Source organism: Rhinoderma darwinii, chromosome 3 (assembly GCF_050947455.1).
Source record: "Rhinoderma darwinii isolate aRhiDar2 chromosome 3, aRhiDar2.hap1, whole genome shotgun sequence".
Taxonomy (NCBI): domain Eukaryota; kingdom Metazoa; phylum Chordata; class Amphibia; order Anura; family Rhinodermatidae; genus Rhinoderma; species Rhinoderma darwinii.
In genome coordinates, this window is record NC_134689.1 from 36,386,361 (window position 1) to 36,404,035 (window position 17,675).

Here is a 17,675-nt window from a genome sequence, read left to right on the forward strand (position 1 = left end):
ATAGCAGGTTGACCCTTTCTTAAGCTGAGAGTCTACTTGATGTTGGGGTTTATAACTTATTTGGCTTATACCATAACTGCATCGTGCTTATTGATGACATTTTCACGATAATGCAAATAAAAGTGTATTTGTATCTGTTATATATAACTACAGGGTAGCCTTCTGAAAAATTTCCTCTGGTGGCCCTAAGACTGACACTATATTTGCAGCCTTTATTTTTTGCACTATAGATTATACAAATAGATGAAAAGAATGCAAAACAAACAAACAAAAAACTACCTTCCCTAAAATACAGGGCAGCCTAGAGTATTACATTGTAAGAACTCAGCTCAGGGGTGTGTCTGTCAACAAACTGTCGACTTGTACCAGTAGCAACTAGCAGAACTGTGACTGCAGCTCTGGACTACACCACAGGCTGTAACTTAGGTTTTATACAAAGTAACTTCAACAATGTATTTATAAAGTTAGCCCGTTTTCTATCTATCTATCTATCTATCTATCTATCTATCTATCTATCTATCTATCTATCTATCTATCTATCTATCTATCTATCTATCTATCTATCTATCTATCTATCTATCTATCTATCTATCTATCTCTCTATTAAAACTTAAAAATTATGTTTGAGCTTGAGCATATGACCAAAGCAAGGGCATCTCCTTAGCTGGTAAAACACAATAGACCAAAGTTGGCCAAACAGAATCTAAGATGTATGTGGCCTCCAGACATTCCCCCAACAGCAGATATTGGGTGAAAGAATGACCAGGCATGTTGGATTCAAATATGTCTGAACATTTGTTGCCACAGATGCTAAGCCAAAGCCAGAAGCATCTAGCAGCAGTTTATTCCTCTTTCTCACTGCATGTTTAGGGGCGGTTGAAGGAGATAGTTGTTGGATAAACGCTTATTATATAATATGTAAGGCTGGCTTTAGAGATTTAAACAAAATTTTCAATTTTTACTTGTTTTTTCACATAGTTATGATATATAAATTACTTCAGTAGAAGTGTGGAGTGTGGAGTCCAATGTAGAATGACAAATCAAAATATGTATTAGTAAAATTTACAGTGAGTTGAAAATCTTTATGCAGAAGAACATTATCCACATGTTACTACTCAAGATCAGGAATAGAGAAATTGACCAGTTCCTATAGGGAAAATCAATGCCATTTAAAACATTGAAAAATCTTCCAAATATAGAATATTTTCAAAAGAGAGTAAACATATTCACATAATAGTTAGAAGGTCAAATCAATGAAAAGAAGATAAAAGTAAGATAACACATATTACTGGATATAAATACATTTTATAGTAAAAAGTACCATAGCAGATCAAGGTAAAGCTAAAGAAGCTAACAACCAAAGAGGTGGAGTGACGATACTCAACCATATGCAGTAGTCAGAGGAAAATATAGTATTGCCTAAGTAATATATTGTGGGCCATACAGACCCTGCATCCGTTCCTGAGAACAGGTATCAGTTCCATAGGTATTACATTGAGTAAATCTTACTAATTTATAGATAAACACAGCAAACATGTACTCCTTATATAAAAAATATACCAATAAACATAGCCTATATTTAAATATACTGTAAACCACTTCGTTTTTCTAATATTCACAATTTCATCACTATCCTTTCTTATATCACAACAGAAAACCATATTTCGCACAACCTTGTTAATTAATATACAGACTCCTAGACAATGAAGAGAAACAAAAAAATGTACGAAGGTAAAATAAAATTGTAGTATTTTTAATTTTCACACAACTAAGTGAATAACGCCAATGTAAATCAGGGTTAGAGTCAGTCTAGTCTAGTTCTTTACCATAGCAATCAATTGCTCACTGTTTTAAAGATCTCTGCTTGCTGTCATTCAATAGGAACCGTCATTATTTACTTCCAGTGGATAAAAAACTGTCCTGTCATGTGATGATCACACAGGTGCCTGTCCCATTACAGTTACAGTACAGTTATCAGACCTCTGTCTTCTTAAGAGCAGTGCACCTGTGTGATCACTACATGACCAGGACAAAACTGTAAGGAATTGATAGAGAAAATACTGTATATTGGAAAATTCATTCATTCATTATACAAAGAATACCATTTATTTGATGAAACCGGAATACTCCTTTAAAGTACACAATCTAAATTGCAAAGGTTATAAAAAAATAAGTACTATATTAGTTCCTTAGATTAATATATATATATATATATATATATATATATATATATATATACATATATATATATATATATATATATATATATATATATCTATATATATATATATATATATATATATAGATATATATATAGATATAGATAGATAGATATATAAATATATATATATCTATATATATGTAGATATATACATAAAATTTTTCTGCTGTCTATAAGAATTTAGGTACATGAGATAAAATAGTGATCATAGAGACTTCCATTTTTCCAGACATTCCCATATCAATAATCCCATTAAATATTGTTGTACAGCCCTGATTGGCTACTTGCAGACAGCAACACTATAGACAGGGTGAACTACAGGTGTATGAGGGGCCCTTGTCCAAGCAGACCCCTCCTTTTCAAGCATACAGCATGTCTACCCCGATAACCACAGTGGGCCCCATCATCTGTGGGGGATTGTCTTGTGCCGATGCCAGTCCCAACTGTAGATTGCATTGAACTTCACAATAAATGGAGATGACGAATGCAGTAATGCAATATATATTCTATTTTTCATATAAATATAGCATGCACCATTCTTTGGGGAGTTATGCATTGAGTTTTGTATCACTCGTCTACTCTACAGGATTATGGCAAATAGTAGTGTGTTGTATTTACCCTGCACCCCCTGTTAAAGCCAAAACGTGGTTGTCAGAGAAGTATCCATAAAAAGAAAATTTTAAAGCAAATGATCTAGTGATTCCAGATCATATAGTTTACACTCACCTGCATACAACCATTAGTGGTGTCTTTCAAAGTCTCATTTTCAAGCCCTGAATCATCTGCATCAATAAGATTCTCCACTGGTACTTCTTGTTTGGATTTCATATAAGTGAAGTCATTTTCACAAGAATCCAAAGCCACGCAAACATTGTATGAGTTGGGTAGAGGTAGTGAGCCATCACTATACCAGGAAAGAATTCTGGGATCAATTGGCGGATAGAGGTTTGTCCTTAGAGATCCAAATTCTGGAACAGGTTTTTGTTCTTTGCATTTTGAAATAATTACCAGTAGGACAGTTACAATAAATAGCAAGGAGATGAGTGCCAAAGAGATGACCAAATAAAACTGCAAATTAGATTGAGGATCTTCACTGATTTCATTGTTAAATTTTGGAATAACCTGTTGGAAATTATCTCCAATAACAAGACTAACTGTGACTGAAGCTGAGAGTAAAGGAACTCCATTGTCCTTCACCATAACCACAACCTTATGATTCAAGGTATCCTTTTCTTGAAACATACGGAATGTTCTTATTTCACCTGTTTGATGATTAATGGTAAAATAAGATGAGTCCGATACTCGCAAAAAGTCATAAGAGAGCCAAGCATTATGTCCAGAGTCCAGATCCACTGCCACCACCTTAGTTATTAATGAACCTGGTTCAGATGCAAAAGGCACCATCTCAAACACAGCCGGCCCACTACTATCTGGTGATGGGTACAAGATCCTTGGCGCATTATCATTCTGATCCACTATACGGATAATTAATGTTGCATTGCTGCTCAGAGAGGGGGATCCATTGTCTGTAGCAGTTACTTGTACCACAAACTCTTTGTGCTTCTCATAGTCAAATGATCTTTGAGCATAGAGATCTCCAGTCTCTATATTTATGGAGAGATAAGATGATATTGGTAGATCTTCCGCCACAATGTTGAAAATTGTGTAAATAATTTTAGCATTGTCTCCAGTATCTGGATCTGAGGCTTGGACACCATAAATTGAAACTCCCGGTAAATTGTTTTCTGGTAAATAGGCAATAAAAGTCGATTTTGTAAATATTGGTGGATTGTCATTAATATCAGATACCTCCAAAGTGATGGATTTTCTGCTAGAAAGTGAACGAGATCCTCTGTCAGTAGCTAATATAGTTATGTTGTAAGTAGATTCCTTTTCTCTGTCCACGAAATTTGCAGTTACAATTCTATAATAACTATCAGATGTTAAGATCAAATTGAAGATTATTTCTTCCATAAGTTTACAGTCAACTTCTCCATTTGCTCCAGAATCTTGATCATGGACTCTTATGAGAGCGATTACGGTACCAGGTAGAGAGTCCTCAGGAATAGGAGTAGATAGTGAAGTGATGTATATCTCAGGAGCATTGTCATTCACATCTGTTACTTCTATCAATAATTTGCAATGGGCAACAAAGCCTCCTCCATCTTTGGCTTGTATAGAAAGCTCATAGTTTCTTACTGCTTCAAAATCTAATGGTTTGTTGGTTTTAACTTCACCACTTATAGGATGAATGCTGAACATTCCTGTATGATGGACATTGCCTGATGTTTTACTGAAGGAATATGAGATCTGCGCATTTACACCCTCATCTCTATCCGTAGCATTCACTGTAATAATTGTAGTATTGATTGGTATATTTTCGTTTGCACTAACTTTATATACTTCATGAGTAAATATAGGTACATTATCATTTGCATCTGTAACAATTATCCTTAATAATGTGGTACCAGATCTCACAGGATTTCCTCCATCCATAGCTGTTAATAATAATTTGTGGATATTTTGGGCCTCTCGATCTAAAGGTTTCTCTAACACAAGCTCTGGAGATTTACTCCCATCATTGCTGACCTTCTCATTCAGTGTAAAATACTGGTTGTCACTGAGCTTGTAGGATTGTATAGAATTAAGACCAATATCTGGATCTTCTGCATTTTGTAAAGCTAATCTTGTCCCAGGTGTAGTTAATTCTATCATTTCCATTGTAAATGTTTCATGAAAAAATCTAGGAGAATTATCATTAATATCCTGAATTTCTACTGTCACTTTGAAGACATTAAATGGTTTCTCAACCACAGCATCAAATGTTAGGTAACATGAAGCTGCTGTCCCACACAATGTCTCTCTGTCTATCCTGTCCTTAATATACAGATTTCCATTTTCCAGACTGACATAGAAATATCTCTCTGAAATTTGGGATAGAATTTGCAGTTTTCTAGATGAGAGCTGCTTAATATCTAACCCAAGGTCATCTGCAATATTTGCTATAACAGTCTTTCCTCATTTCTTCTACAATGGAATAATGAATCTGACCAGAGACTGAATGACACAGCCAAGAAAATAAGATAGAAATTGTTACTTGCCATCTGAGTCCTTTGTATTTCTGTAAATGATGTTGCATCTCAGCCATACTCAAAATCTTATGTTTTATATTCCTTTGGATAGTCAGCATATAGAATCCAGTAGCATAGAATATAAATAGTATATTGTAGTTAATTGACAGTAGAAATCCAGCAATCCAGTATTAAATATCCTGTATTTTGTGTAGAATAAATCCAGAATATGGCTGTGTCTTCCTGTGCAGATCTGCAATGTGTGTGAGTAAAGTACATACCAGTGGATCTCCAGTTCTGTATTCTTCTCCTTATTGGTTAAACAGCGGCGCTCTGAGGTGAAAGTGAGGAACTGCAGTACTGAAATTGTTTCCATGTTCATTATTAGTGTCATATTTTTAAATGTTTTTATTTTCTATAGTTTTAAAAATATATTTTTATTTATGAAAACATATTTAATTGTAATATAAACATTTCAACATTTTATAAATATTTGTATACGTTATCAGGATTTTTTTTTTTAGAGATATGTATGTAAATATTCAGTGCTGTGAACAGCTATGGACTTAGATGAATATAAGTCGTGAGATGCCATAACTTCCTATAAATATTTGTTATAATATTTGTTACTAATTGTTGTGCACAAAGATATTCTGAGATGAATTTTAGAACGATAATGGGAGACCGACACTAACAAAGTTACTCTGATGATGAACTAATGATTATAATATATATGTATCCATTTAGGAAATAAATTATAGAAAATATTTTCTCTAGTTAATAAACAAGTACAAGGAGCTATGAGGTTCTTTATAGTTCATATTGAAGCTATGATATAACTGATGGATGTTCTGGCTTCTTGTAACTGTCTTCTTGTGGGTAAATGGGCAATTCAACAATTGCCTCAAGTGTATGTTGCTTTTTTCATTGGGGAGAAGAAATAGCTTAAAGGACAAACTGATATACTTTTTTATGTCAAGTGCAGGGTCTGAGGGGTTGGTTCATGATTTAGGGATTCAAAGAACACCAAAGATAGTTATAAATCACCCCTTTAGGCCCTGCACTAGGCATAACACGGTGTATAAATTTTTCCTAGAGTGTTCCTTTAATACCTTCAAGAGTGTTGTATATGAAACATCTAACTAGGATGTATTTAAATAGTTTGGGACATTTCTACTCAGGCTTACTTTGTAATTTGAAGTCCTTAATAATAAGAGTGTAATGAAAATATTCATCAATGAATCAAATCTTTGTGTTAGCAATGGTAGAGAAACAGTTGGAGCAGTATTATTGTGGACAAGCATATACTCTGGACTGCTGGCTTTTTTAGAATATTTGATAAAAATGCATTAGAATTAAGCAGAAGTATTGGCACAAGGTATTACTACATTATATACTAGTTTGCAACTCTAGTTAGTTAAATCAAATGAAGATCAAAAGGACAAGTGATACAAAAAATTCTGGAAAATAATTTTCAAATTTACTTTATGACTTGCAGTTTTACAGGTATATCCTTATTTTTATCAATTACAGAATTTGTATCCTTTACATGTAGGTCATGCTAGTAATAGTGGCCTATAATAATTTGTGTGTCATGTCACAACTAGACAATTCTCAGAGCTCTTCTTCTGATATAGTAGTTCCAAGCACCGTACATAACATGCTTTACTTCCCCGTTTCCTGCAAAACCTCCTCCTTGCCCCCTTGTCACTCAGGTTACAGTAACCAATCACAGTACAAAATTAGTAAATCCCTGTTACAGTACCTGCAGGTCCTGTAAGCTGCTTCCCCCTGGCATTTACTTATTCATTAGATAGCTAATAAATGTTATTCCTAGCCCAAGAGGGAGCACAATGTTTGTGAAGATATTATATTCATGTTTATATTACAGAATGTACAGGCTTTTCTAGGGTTAGAAATAGACTGACAAGCAAGCTGACCCTCCCAAAGGCTGAGAAAAGCAGTTCCAGCTTTCTGCATGATTAAGACTCTCAAAAACCTCAACAAAGTGCTCAAAGGAAAATTAAATCAGTAATGTATATATTTTTGGTGATTATATACCTGAGTATATTAAGAAACTAAGACAAAGTTTAAAAAAAAAAATGAAATGTCATATATGACCACCACAAAACACCAAACATTACTCTTATCACTAACATGCCACCATACCTGCACAATAACAGGATGTAGCAAGAAGACAACAGAAACCTAGCACATTATTTACTCAATCACGTAATCCACCAACTAAATAGACCTATGACATTCAATGATCCTCAAGGTGTTATTAACCTTATGAAATCATCAGCAAATCTAAAAGTAGATTAGTGATTGTAATAATAATTACTTGTTACGGTTTCTCTCTTATATTACATGAGTTTGGTATTTAGTGCAACACATTATTTCTGCATTTCAAATATATTAGTCTCGACGGTTCCCTCCATCTTTCTGGTTTATATGTTCGGGGATGGGAGTAATAAGCATGCTAGCACATACAGTACGCCAGTTATTAAATGCAATATGAAACTTGAGCACTCGTGACTTCCCCCCCAAAAGACAGTGGAAGAAATTAATGTCATGCACTTGTAGCACTTATATATTCTCATTCTCAGTCAATTTGATCCTAGGTCCCATCCATAAACAACAAACAGTAATGATGGTATAAATTAAGTATGTTTTCCTGTTATCTGCATATCTCCTACCTTGTGTAGACACAAACATATTAAGAACTTGTTAAATACAATCCAAACTCTTGAACGTGTTAATTCAAAGCAGTAATGCAGGGGCATAACTATAGTGCCTTGCAGATTACAGATTTTCCATTTAACCCCTCTGATTAGATCTTGAATTTAGAATCTTAACTTCTATATTTACAATATGGTGGACATTATAAACCTTGATGATTAGAAATAAGAACACATCATTTTCTTTGAGAATCATATCTGCTTTTATAAAAGGGTGCTCTAGCCTTTGTGTAGTATAAGGTATAACGTGAAAGGATGCAACCCCTCCCCAAATTGGAGGGAACATTTTGGAAAAGACTGTACATCTTCGAAAATACCATCCTCTCTACGGTCAGGGAAATTCTGACCTTGGCTCATGGATGGTGCCCCCTGCAGTCACGCTTTAACAACAATCTTCACTATTTGAAAACAAACATATTACAAATTTATATTTACAAAAATTAGAAATTTACAAAGTATTGTTTACAATCCTAGGTAAGAGACATTCTAATTTCACAAAACTATGTAAAGAGTCATGAAATTAGGGATATGTAGACCTAGATAAATAAATTTATAAGTATATATACTTTGTTAGTAAAGTGAAATCAGGTTATTTCAGTCGATTGTTCTTCTCAAAATTGGCATTATATTATTTGTGGAAAAAAAGTTTCTCCATTTTAACATTGGAACATAAACTCACCTCCAAAAGACTGCTTGGTGGCACATTATCTTTGACACTTTCATTCCCAAATCCAGAATCATCCGCATCTATAAGATTATCCACTGGGACATCCTGATTTGGTTTCATGTAAGTAAAGTCATTTTGACTTGAATCCAAAGCCACACAGACATTGTAAGAATAAGGAAATGTCAAAGTCCCGTTTGGATATTGAGACAACATTCTGGGATCGCCAGGAGGATATAAACTAGAGCTTAAAGCATCAAAGACTGGAAGGGGCTTGGTCTTCTTGCACTTTGATAAAATTACCAACATAACGGTTATAATAAATAGCAATGAGATTAAAGCAAGGGTGATCACCAAGTATAACTGCAAATTAGACTGGGGATCTTCATCTTTGATTTTATTCGCAAATTTAGGAAGTATTTGCTGAAAATTATTGGCAACAACAAGATTGAAAGTTACTGTTGATGAGTGGTGTGGATCTCCATTGTCCTTCACCATCACCACAACTTTATGGCTCAATATATCCTTCTCTTGGAAGACACGTGATGTCCTGATCTCACCTGTATTTTGATCAATGAGAAAATGAGTTGGGTCTGACAAAGGTAGGAAATGATAGGAGAGCCAAGCATTGTGTCCAGAGTCTGCATCTACTGCAACCACTTTAGTTATTAAAGAACCCGGTTCTGAGTCAAAAGGCACCATCTCAAACACAGGTGATCCACTACTATCTGATGATGGGTACAGGATCTTTGGCACATTATCATTCTGATCCACTATACGGATAACTATTGTGGCATTACTGCTCATAGAGGGGGATCCATTGTCCTTTGCTGATACCTGGATTTGGAACTCTTTGCGTTGCTCATAATCAAACGATCGCTGAGCATAGAGGACTCCAGTCTCTATATTGATAGAAAAATATGAAGATGCTGGAAGTTCTTCTGGATTAGTGCCAAGTATTGTATAAACTATTTTAGCGTTATCACCAGCATCTGGATCAGAGGCTTGTATACTGTATACTGAGGCCCCTGGTAAATTATTCTCTGGTACATAAGCCACATAGTTAAGTTTTGTAAACATTGGTGGATTATCATTAACATCTAATACCTCCAGTGTGATCACCTTTCTACTAGAAAATGGAGGAGATCCTCTGTCTGTAGTTAAAATGGTAATGTTATAAGTAGGTACCTCCTCTCTGTCCATGAACTTTGTAGTAACAATTCTATAATAACTACCAGAAGATAATATTAAATTAAAAGATAGATCCTCCATTATTCTACAGTCAACTTCTCCATTTGCTCCAGAATCTTGATCGCGTACTCTTATAAGAGCAATTACGGTACCAGGTGGAGCATCCTCAGGTATGGGACTAAATAATGAAGTGATGGATATCTCAGGAGCATTGTCATTCTCATCCATTACATCTATTACGACTTTACATTGGGAAACAAGGCCTCCTCCATCTTTGGCTTGGATTGACAGTTCATAATTCCTAATCTGTTCAAAATCTAATTTAGCATTTATTTTAATTTCCCCAGTCACAGGGTGGATGCTGAATGTTCCTGTATGATGGACATTTCCTGAAGTTTTACTAAAAGAATATGTGACCTGTCCATTGACCCCTTCATCTCCATCGGTTGCCTTTAAGGGTATTATTGTAGTATTTACTGGAGTATTTTCACTAACATTGACTTTATATACTGACTGTGTGAATATTGGGAAATTATCATTCACATCAGTAACAATGATCCTTATTAAAGCAGTTCCAGATCTTACAGGATTTCCTCCATCCATAGCTGTTAATATTAATTCTTGAATGTTCTGTGTCTCTCGATCTAAAGTTTTCTCTAACACAAGCTCTGGAGATTTACTCCCATCACTGCTGATCTTCTCACTTAGCATAAAATTCTGGTTATCACTGAGCTTGTATGTCTGTATGGAATTAAACCCAATATCCGGATCTTCTGCACCTTGTAAAACAAATCTTGTTCCAGTTGAAGTCGATTCTATCATTTCTAGAGTAAAAGTCGCATGAAAAAATCTTGGAGAACTGTCATTAATGTCCTGAATTTCTATTTTAGCTCCAAATATATTTAAAGGATTTTCAACCACAACATCAAAGGATAAGAAACAGGAGGCTGCTGTCCCACACAATGCCTCTCTGTCTATTCTGTCCTTTACATACAGATTTCCATTATCCAGATTTACATAGAAATATCTCTCTGAAATATCTGATACAATTCTCAGTTTTCTAGATGAGAGCTGCTTAATATCTAATCCAAGGTCATCTGCAATATTTGCTATAACAGAGTCTTTCCTCATTTCTTCTACAATGGAATAATGAATCTGACCAGAGACTGAATGACACAGCCATGAAAATAAGATAGAAATTATTACTTGCCATCTGAATTCATAGGACATCCATGTAGGAGGTTCCATTTTACTCTTTATATCTTCCGCAGAAACAATATGTCTAGAGATTAGTTGTAATCGAGCAGTGAAGATAAGAAGCCTTCTTTACAAAAATAAAAGCATAAATATCCAAAATGTCTGTAGAGAGAATCCAAAAAATGGCTGTGCTTCCTTTTGCAGAGCTGCAATGTGTGCAAGCATTGGAAATACCAGTGGATCTCTAGTTCTGTTTTCTTCTGCTTATTGGTTAAACAGCGGCGCTCAGAGGTGTAATGCAAGAACTACAACACTGATATATTTTTCATGTATATATTTGTGTTATGATGTTTTACTATGTTTTCTAACAATGAATTTCCTAAATAAAAGTTTAAAAGTATTAAAAATGATCTAATACTTCTATAGGGAATAGTTTTTTCTGATAAGTCACGACTCCTTCATAACACTGCAAGCTAGTAGCAAAATGGAGAAAAAAACCTTTTAATGATAATCATAATCAAAGCTAAATCAATCCCTCATACATATTCACCTTATGTTTAATTAGCACAAACCTTATAACTTAAGTTATATTCTTAATTATTCTAAATATTTTTATATCATTATTGTGAGTAAAATAACATGTTCTGAACCATATTTATATATATTATTATTATTATTATGATTATTATGATTATTAATAAGATGATGATCATTATTATTATTAAAGGGAACCAGTCACTAGGTTTGGAGCTATTGCCACCAGCATGCCATTATCTAGCTGGGGTTTAGTGCTCCAAGCCTGCCCACGTCAAAACCATCCATCTAGGCAATAGTTTATATAATAACTTACAAGTTACTAATGGGAGTCTCGGAGAGGATTCGGCCGCATGCGCAGGTGTACTTTACTATCCTCATCTACCTGTATGCTATACTCTTGCTCCTGATGCCGCTCCCAGACTGATCGCAGTAACTTGTAAGTTATTTTACTAACCTTGGCCTAGACAGCCGGTTTCGAATTGTGCAGGCTTAGAACACACCTCACCCCAGCTACAGAACCACATGCTGGTAGATTAATGGCTCCAAATCTAATGACAGGTTCCTTTTCAATACATTATCAATAGAAAATTTGCTTTATTCTGATGCATATGCCTTTTTACGGCGCTGCATCAGGATAAAGTAAACAGAACAGGGAGCTGTCAAATCTCCCTGCTCTCAGCTGCCAGAGGCAGCTGAGGGCTGGGGGCGTCCCTGCTCTGCCGTGTGAGATCGATATAAGTATCGATCTCACCCGTTTAACCCCTCAGATGCGGTGCACAATAGCGAGCACCGCATCTGAATGGTTTTGGAGAGAGGGAGGGAGCTCCCTCTCATCCCACCGACACCTGGCGATAAGATCGCTTAGTGTCTGTGTCTCCAATGGCAGCCGGGGGCCTAATAAAGGCCCCCAGGTCTGCCTGAAGCGAATGCCTGCTAGATCATGCCGGAGGCATGACCTAGCAGATGCCTGTCCGTTTTAAACGGACAGGCAGTAATACACTGCAATACAAAAGCATTGCAGTGTATTATAATAGCGATCGGAGAATTGCATATTAAAGTCCCCTAGTGGGACTGGTAAAAAGTTAAAAAAAAGTTTAATAAAGTTAATTAAAAAAAAATTGTGAAAAAAAATTAAAAACCCAGCTTTTCCCCTTACAAAATGCTTTACTATTAAAAAAACAAAATAAAGTAAAAAAGTTACACATATTTGGTATCGCCGCGTCCGTAACGACCCCAACTATAAATCTATTACATTATTTAATCCGCACAGTGAACGCCGTAAAACATGTAATAAAAAACTATGGAAAAATTGCTGTTTTCTGTGAATCCTGACTTAAAAAAAATGTGATTAAAAAGTGATCAAAAAGTCGCATCTACTCCAAAATGGTACCAATAAAAACTACAAGTCTTCCCGCAATAAAAAAGCCCTCACACAACCGCATCGGCGAACAAATTAAAACGTTACGGCTCTTCAAATATGGAGACACAAAAACTAATAATTTTTAAAAAAAAGCGTTTTTACTGTGTAAAAGTAGTAAAACATACAAAATCTATACAAATTTGGTATCGTTGCAATCGTAACAACCCGCTGAATAAAGTTATTGTGTTATTTATATCACACGGTAAACGGCGTAGATTTAAGACGCGAAAAAGAGTGGCAAAATGTCAGGTTTTTTTCTATTCCCCCCAAAAAAAAGTTAATAAAAGTTAATCAATAAATAATATGTCCTCCAAAATGGTGCTATTAAAAAATACAACTTGTCCCGCAAAAAACAAGACCTTATACAGCTATGTAGACGCAAAAATAAAAAGGTTATAGCTCTTGGAATGCGACGATGGAAAAACATAAAAAATGGCTTGGTCATTAAGGTTTAAAATAGGCTGGTCAATAAGGGGTTAAAGGCACATGTGAATACTTTGGAAATTCCCAGGTAAATAAACTATCAAACAACTTTAGACACCCAGGTACAAAAAAAGGGTGTAACATATCTTAACCACTTATACACCTAGAATTTATATTCCAAATTATAAACTTTATAATAAATTTGTTTTACCACTTGAGTTGTCTCCTTACCGAAATCCAGCCCCATGGAGCCCATTGTAATGAATCTGTAGTGTAGAATACTGTCCATTACTTAGGGGGAGCTTGTCAGGGCTCTTTCAGCTACAGTGGGTAGAGATAACATCCTCTATCATGTTAACCGTCTGAGCACCAATGCTTTACAACTAATATGATTCTGCATAGTTATACTATGTAAGTTGTAAAGCATTGCGGCTTAGAGGGTTATTACATAAAAGAGGATGTTATTTCTTCTGTGCAGTAGACAGCAGCAATAAAACACATGTACTGTAAAACATATTACTGGTGGCTTAGAGGGTTAAAAGGAAAACACACTACTGATGGCAAAACAGTCCCTCATTAAGCATACTCCTGTTCAGAGGTTAATATCTACATACAGCTGTCATGAGCTGTGTGATCAGCAGCTGTCAGTCATATACACAGGGAGTACTTAGAAAATGCCATTCAATAGACTTTTGAAAGTGATAAAGACACATACCTCCACAACTAAGTAAGATAAAGAGCTGCTTTATACCTCGTTGGAAACATTAGCCATCCTATCCAACTTTGAAAGGGTATTTCCTAGCAAATACATATATTACTTAACCACAGGATAGGTAATAACTGTTTTACACTATGTTTTATCCCCTATTGATCACTATAACAAAGTTCCCCAGTCCCCCCCCTTGTTTTCCTCACCTGCATGACCGCAATGAAGAGGAGTTTATATGTAGCGGCAGTTGAGCATGCATGCTGCTGCACCATGCACACGGAATGGAAATTATAGCAGTACAATAGTCATTAAATCCTCTAAACCTCTGCTGAGCCTGTCCCAGTCTACACAGCAAAGCTGAAAAGTAATCTGCAAAGAACTGGAAATCTCACCTTTTGTGTCTGCTGTAGTTGCAGCACAAAAAACCCCCAAAACACATATTCATACAAAAATGCTGAACTATAATTGTATGTAGATAAAATTCAAAATTGTAACAAAAACGGCTACAAAATGTGCATATACATTTATAAGACTACAGTAGGTAAAAATATAGAGATTTACAGCAACTTACCTGTAAAGAAGTGCTAGTGGGCAAAGCATCTTTCAAAGTTTCATTTACAAGTCCAGAATCATCTGCATCAATAAGACTATCAACAGGGACGTTCTGATTTGGTCTCATGTAGGAAAAGTCATTTTCAGTAGAATCCAAAGCCACACAGACATTGTATGGGTAGGGAAGTGTTAATGTTCCATTTGTAGTTTGACTTAATATCATTGGATCAAGTTGTGGATATAAATTTGAACCTAAATGTCCAAACATTGGGAGTGGTTTGGACCTTTTATACTTTGATATAATGACCGATAAAACAGTTATAATAAATAATAAGGAAATTATAACAAGTCCGACAACTAAGTATAACTGCAAATTTGATTGTGGATCTGCATTAGTGAGTTGATTGTGAATTTTAGGGGCCACTTGTTGGAAATTATTTGCGATAACAAGATTAATGGTAACTGAAGATGAAAGACAAGGATCTCCACTGTCCTTCACGATCACCAAGACCTTATGATTTAATGTAGCCTTATCTTGAAAGATGCGTGAAGTCCTGATTTCACCAGTATGCTGGCTAATTGTAAAGTATTGTGATTCTGACAGTGGCAAAAAGTGATAAGAAAGCAAAGCATTATGGCCAACATCTGCATCTACTGCAACCACCTTGGTTATCAAAGAGCCTGGCTCAGAAGAAAAAGGGACCATCTCAAACATAGTTGATCCATCACTTTCTGTTGATGGGTACAAGATTTTTGGAGCATTATCATTTTGGTCCACTATACGGATAGTCAGTGTTGCGTTACTGCTCAAAGATGGGGACCCATTGTCTCTTGCTGACACTTGTATTAGAAACTCATTCTGTTGCTCATAATCAAATGATCTCTGAGCATAGAGAACGCCAGTCTCAATATTAATGGAAAGATAAGCTGTCACTGGGAGATCTGTGTCAACATTTGACATTGAGTAGATCATTTTAGCATTTTCTCCAGTATCAATATCAATGGCTTCAATACTGTATATCGAGGACCCTGGTAAATTGTTCTCTTGCACATAAGCAAAGTAATTTGATTTAATAAACATTGGTGGGTTGTCATTGACATCTGATATCTCCAAAGTGATAGTTCTTCTACTGGAAAGTGGAGGAGATCCTCTGTCAGTAGCCAAAATGGTGATATTGTAGATAGACACTCTTTCTCTGTCCATAGGACCCACAGTGACAATTTTGTAATAACTAACGGATGATGATATTAAATTAAAAGTTACCATATCAATAAGTTTACAGTCCACTTCTCCATTTTCCAGAGAATCCTGATCATTGACTCTAATGAGAGCGATTATAGTTCCAGGTGCAGAATCCTCAGGAATAGGAGTAGATAATGAAGTGATGGATATCTCCGGAGCATTGTCATTCTCATCTATTATGTCTATCAAAACTTTACAATGGACCACAAGGCCTCCTCCATCTTTAGCTTGAACAGATAATTCATAATTCGGTGTCATTTCAAAATATAATTTATTATGTGTTCTAATTTCTCCAGTCACAGGGTGGATGCTGAATGTTCCTGTACGGTGGACTTTTCTTGATGTTTTACTAAAGGAATACGTGACCTCTCCATTGACCCCTTCATCCTTGTCTGTGGAGTTCACAGTGATTATCGTAGTGTTTACTGGAGTATTCTCATTTACACTGACTTTATATACTGACTGTGTGAATATTGGGAAATTATCATTAGCATCAGTAACAATGATCCTTATTAAAGCAGTTCCAGATCTCATAGGATTCCCTCCATCCATAGCTGTTAGTATGAGCTCATGAAGACTCTGCGTCTCTCTATCTAATGGTCTCTCTAGGACAAGCTCTAGAAATGTACTACCATCTGGATTACTGTCTTCACTCAGTGTGAAATACTGGTTATCACTGAGCTTATATGTCTGTACAGAATTAGATCCAGTATCTGGATCTTCTGCAGTTTGTAAAGCAAATCTGGTTCCTGCTGATGTCAATTCTATTGTCTCTACAGCAAATACATCAGGGAAGAACACTGGAGAATTATCATTTATATCCTGGATTTCTATATTGACACTGAAAACATTTAAAGGATTTTCAACCACAGCATCAAATGTTAGGTAGCATGAATCTTCTGTCTCACACAATGTCTCTCTGTCTATCCTGTCCTTTACATACAGATTTCCATTATCCATATTTACATAGAAATATTTCTCTGAAGCTCTGGATACAATCCTCAGTTTTCTAGATGAGAGCTGCTTAATATCTAATCCAAGGTCATCTGCAATATTTGCTATAACAGAGTCTTTCCTCATTTCTTCTACAATGGAATAATGAATCTGACCAGAGACTGAATGACACAGCCAAGAAAATAAGATAGAAATTGTTACTTGCCATCGGAGTCCTTTGTGTATCTGTAGATGAGATATTATTTCAGTCATTCTGAAACCTTATTTTCTTCAAAATAATCCACTTGATGATGATTATTGTTTATAATCCACCAGCAAATCAAGCTAAAGAATCCCCTTGTTTGATAGCACAAAAGCAAATATCCAGTGTTTTCTATAGACAGAATCCAGAAAATGGCTGTGTCTCTTGCAGATCTGTAATGTGTGTGTGTGAGAAAATCCAAGTGATCTGGTCTCCAGTTCTTAATTCTTCTGCTTATTGGTTAAACAGCGGCGCTCAGAGGTATAAGTGAAGAACTGCAGTACTGAATTACTATATTTACAGTATATACATTTTTAGAACATATTTTACTTATAAAATCTTATTCTAAAAATCCTAAAATGTAAATAATGTTTAAGCTGTCATTTCTGATCGCTATACAGAGTCTATGATATTTCACATTGAAATATTAGTGATTTATTACATGACTTTCTTTAAACTAATTTGTCTGTGCAGTGTTTCAAAGAAACTTTTTCTAAGGGTATACTGGATA

General features: G+C 35.4%; 1 protein-coding gene across 14 annotated transcripts in view; it reads right to left on the reverse strand.

The window, feature by feature from the left end:
- LOC142748889 (protocadherin gamma-C5-like) overlaps positions 1-17,675 on the reverse strand; it is a 352,928-nt gene that overhangs the window by 167,583 nt on the left and 167,670 nt on the right. The window contains exon 1 of one of the 14 annotated variants that reach the window (XM_075856230.1): positions 14,746-17,334. The exons of 12 other annotated variants lie outside the window; for them this stretch is intronic. In XM_075856230.1, the coding sequence (XP_075712345.1) occupies positions 14,746-17,175 (2,430 nt within the window). In that variant the 5' untranslated portion in view covers positions 17,176-17,334. Of the gene's footprint in view, positions 1-8,712; positions 11,277-14,745; positions 17,335-17,675 lie in introns of those variants that run through there. One more of the 14 variants, XM_075856242.1, reaches the window with a different exon arrangement.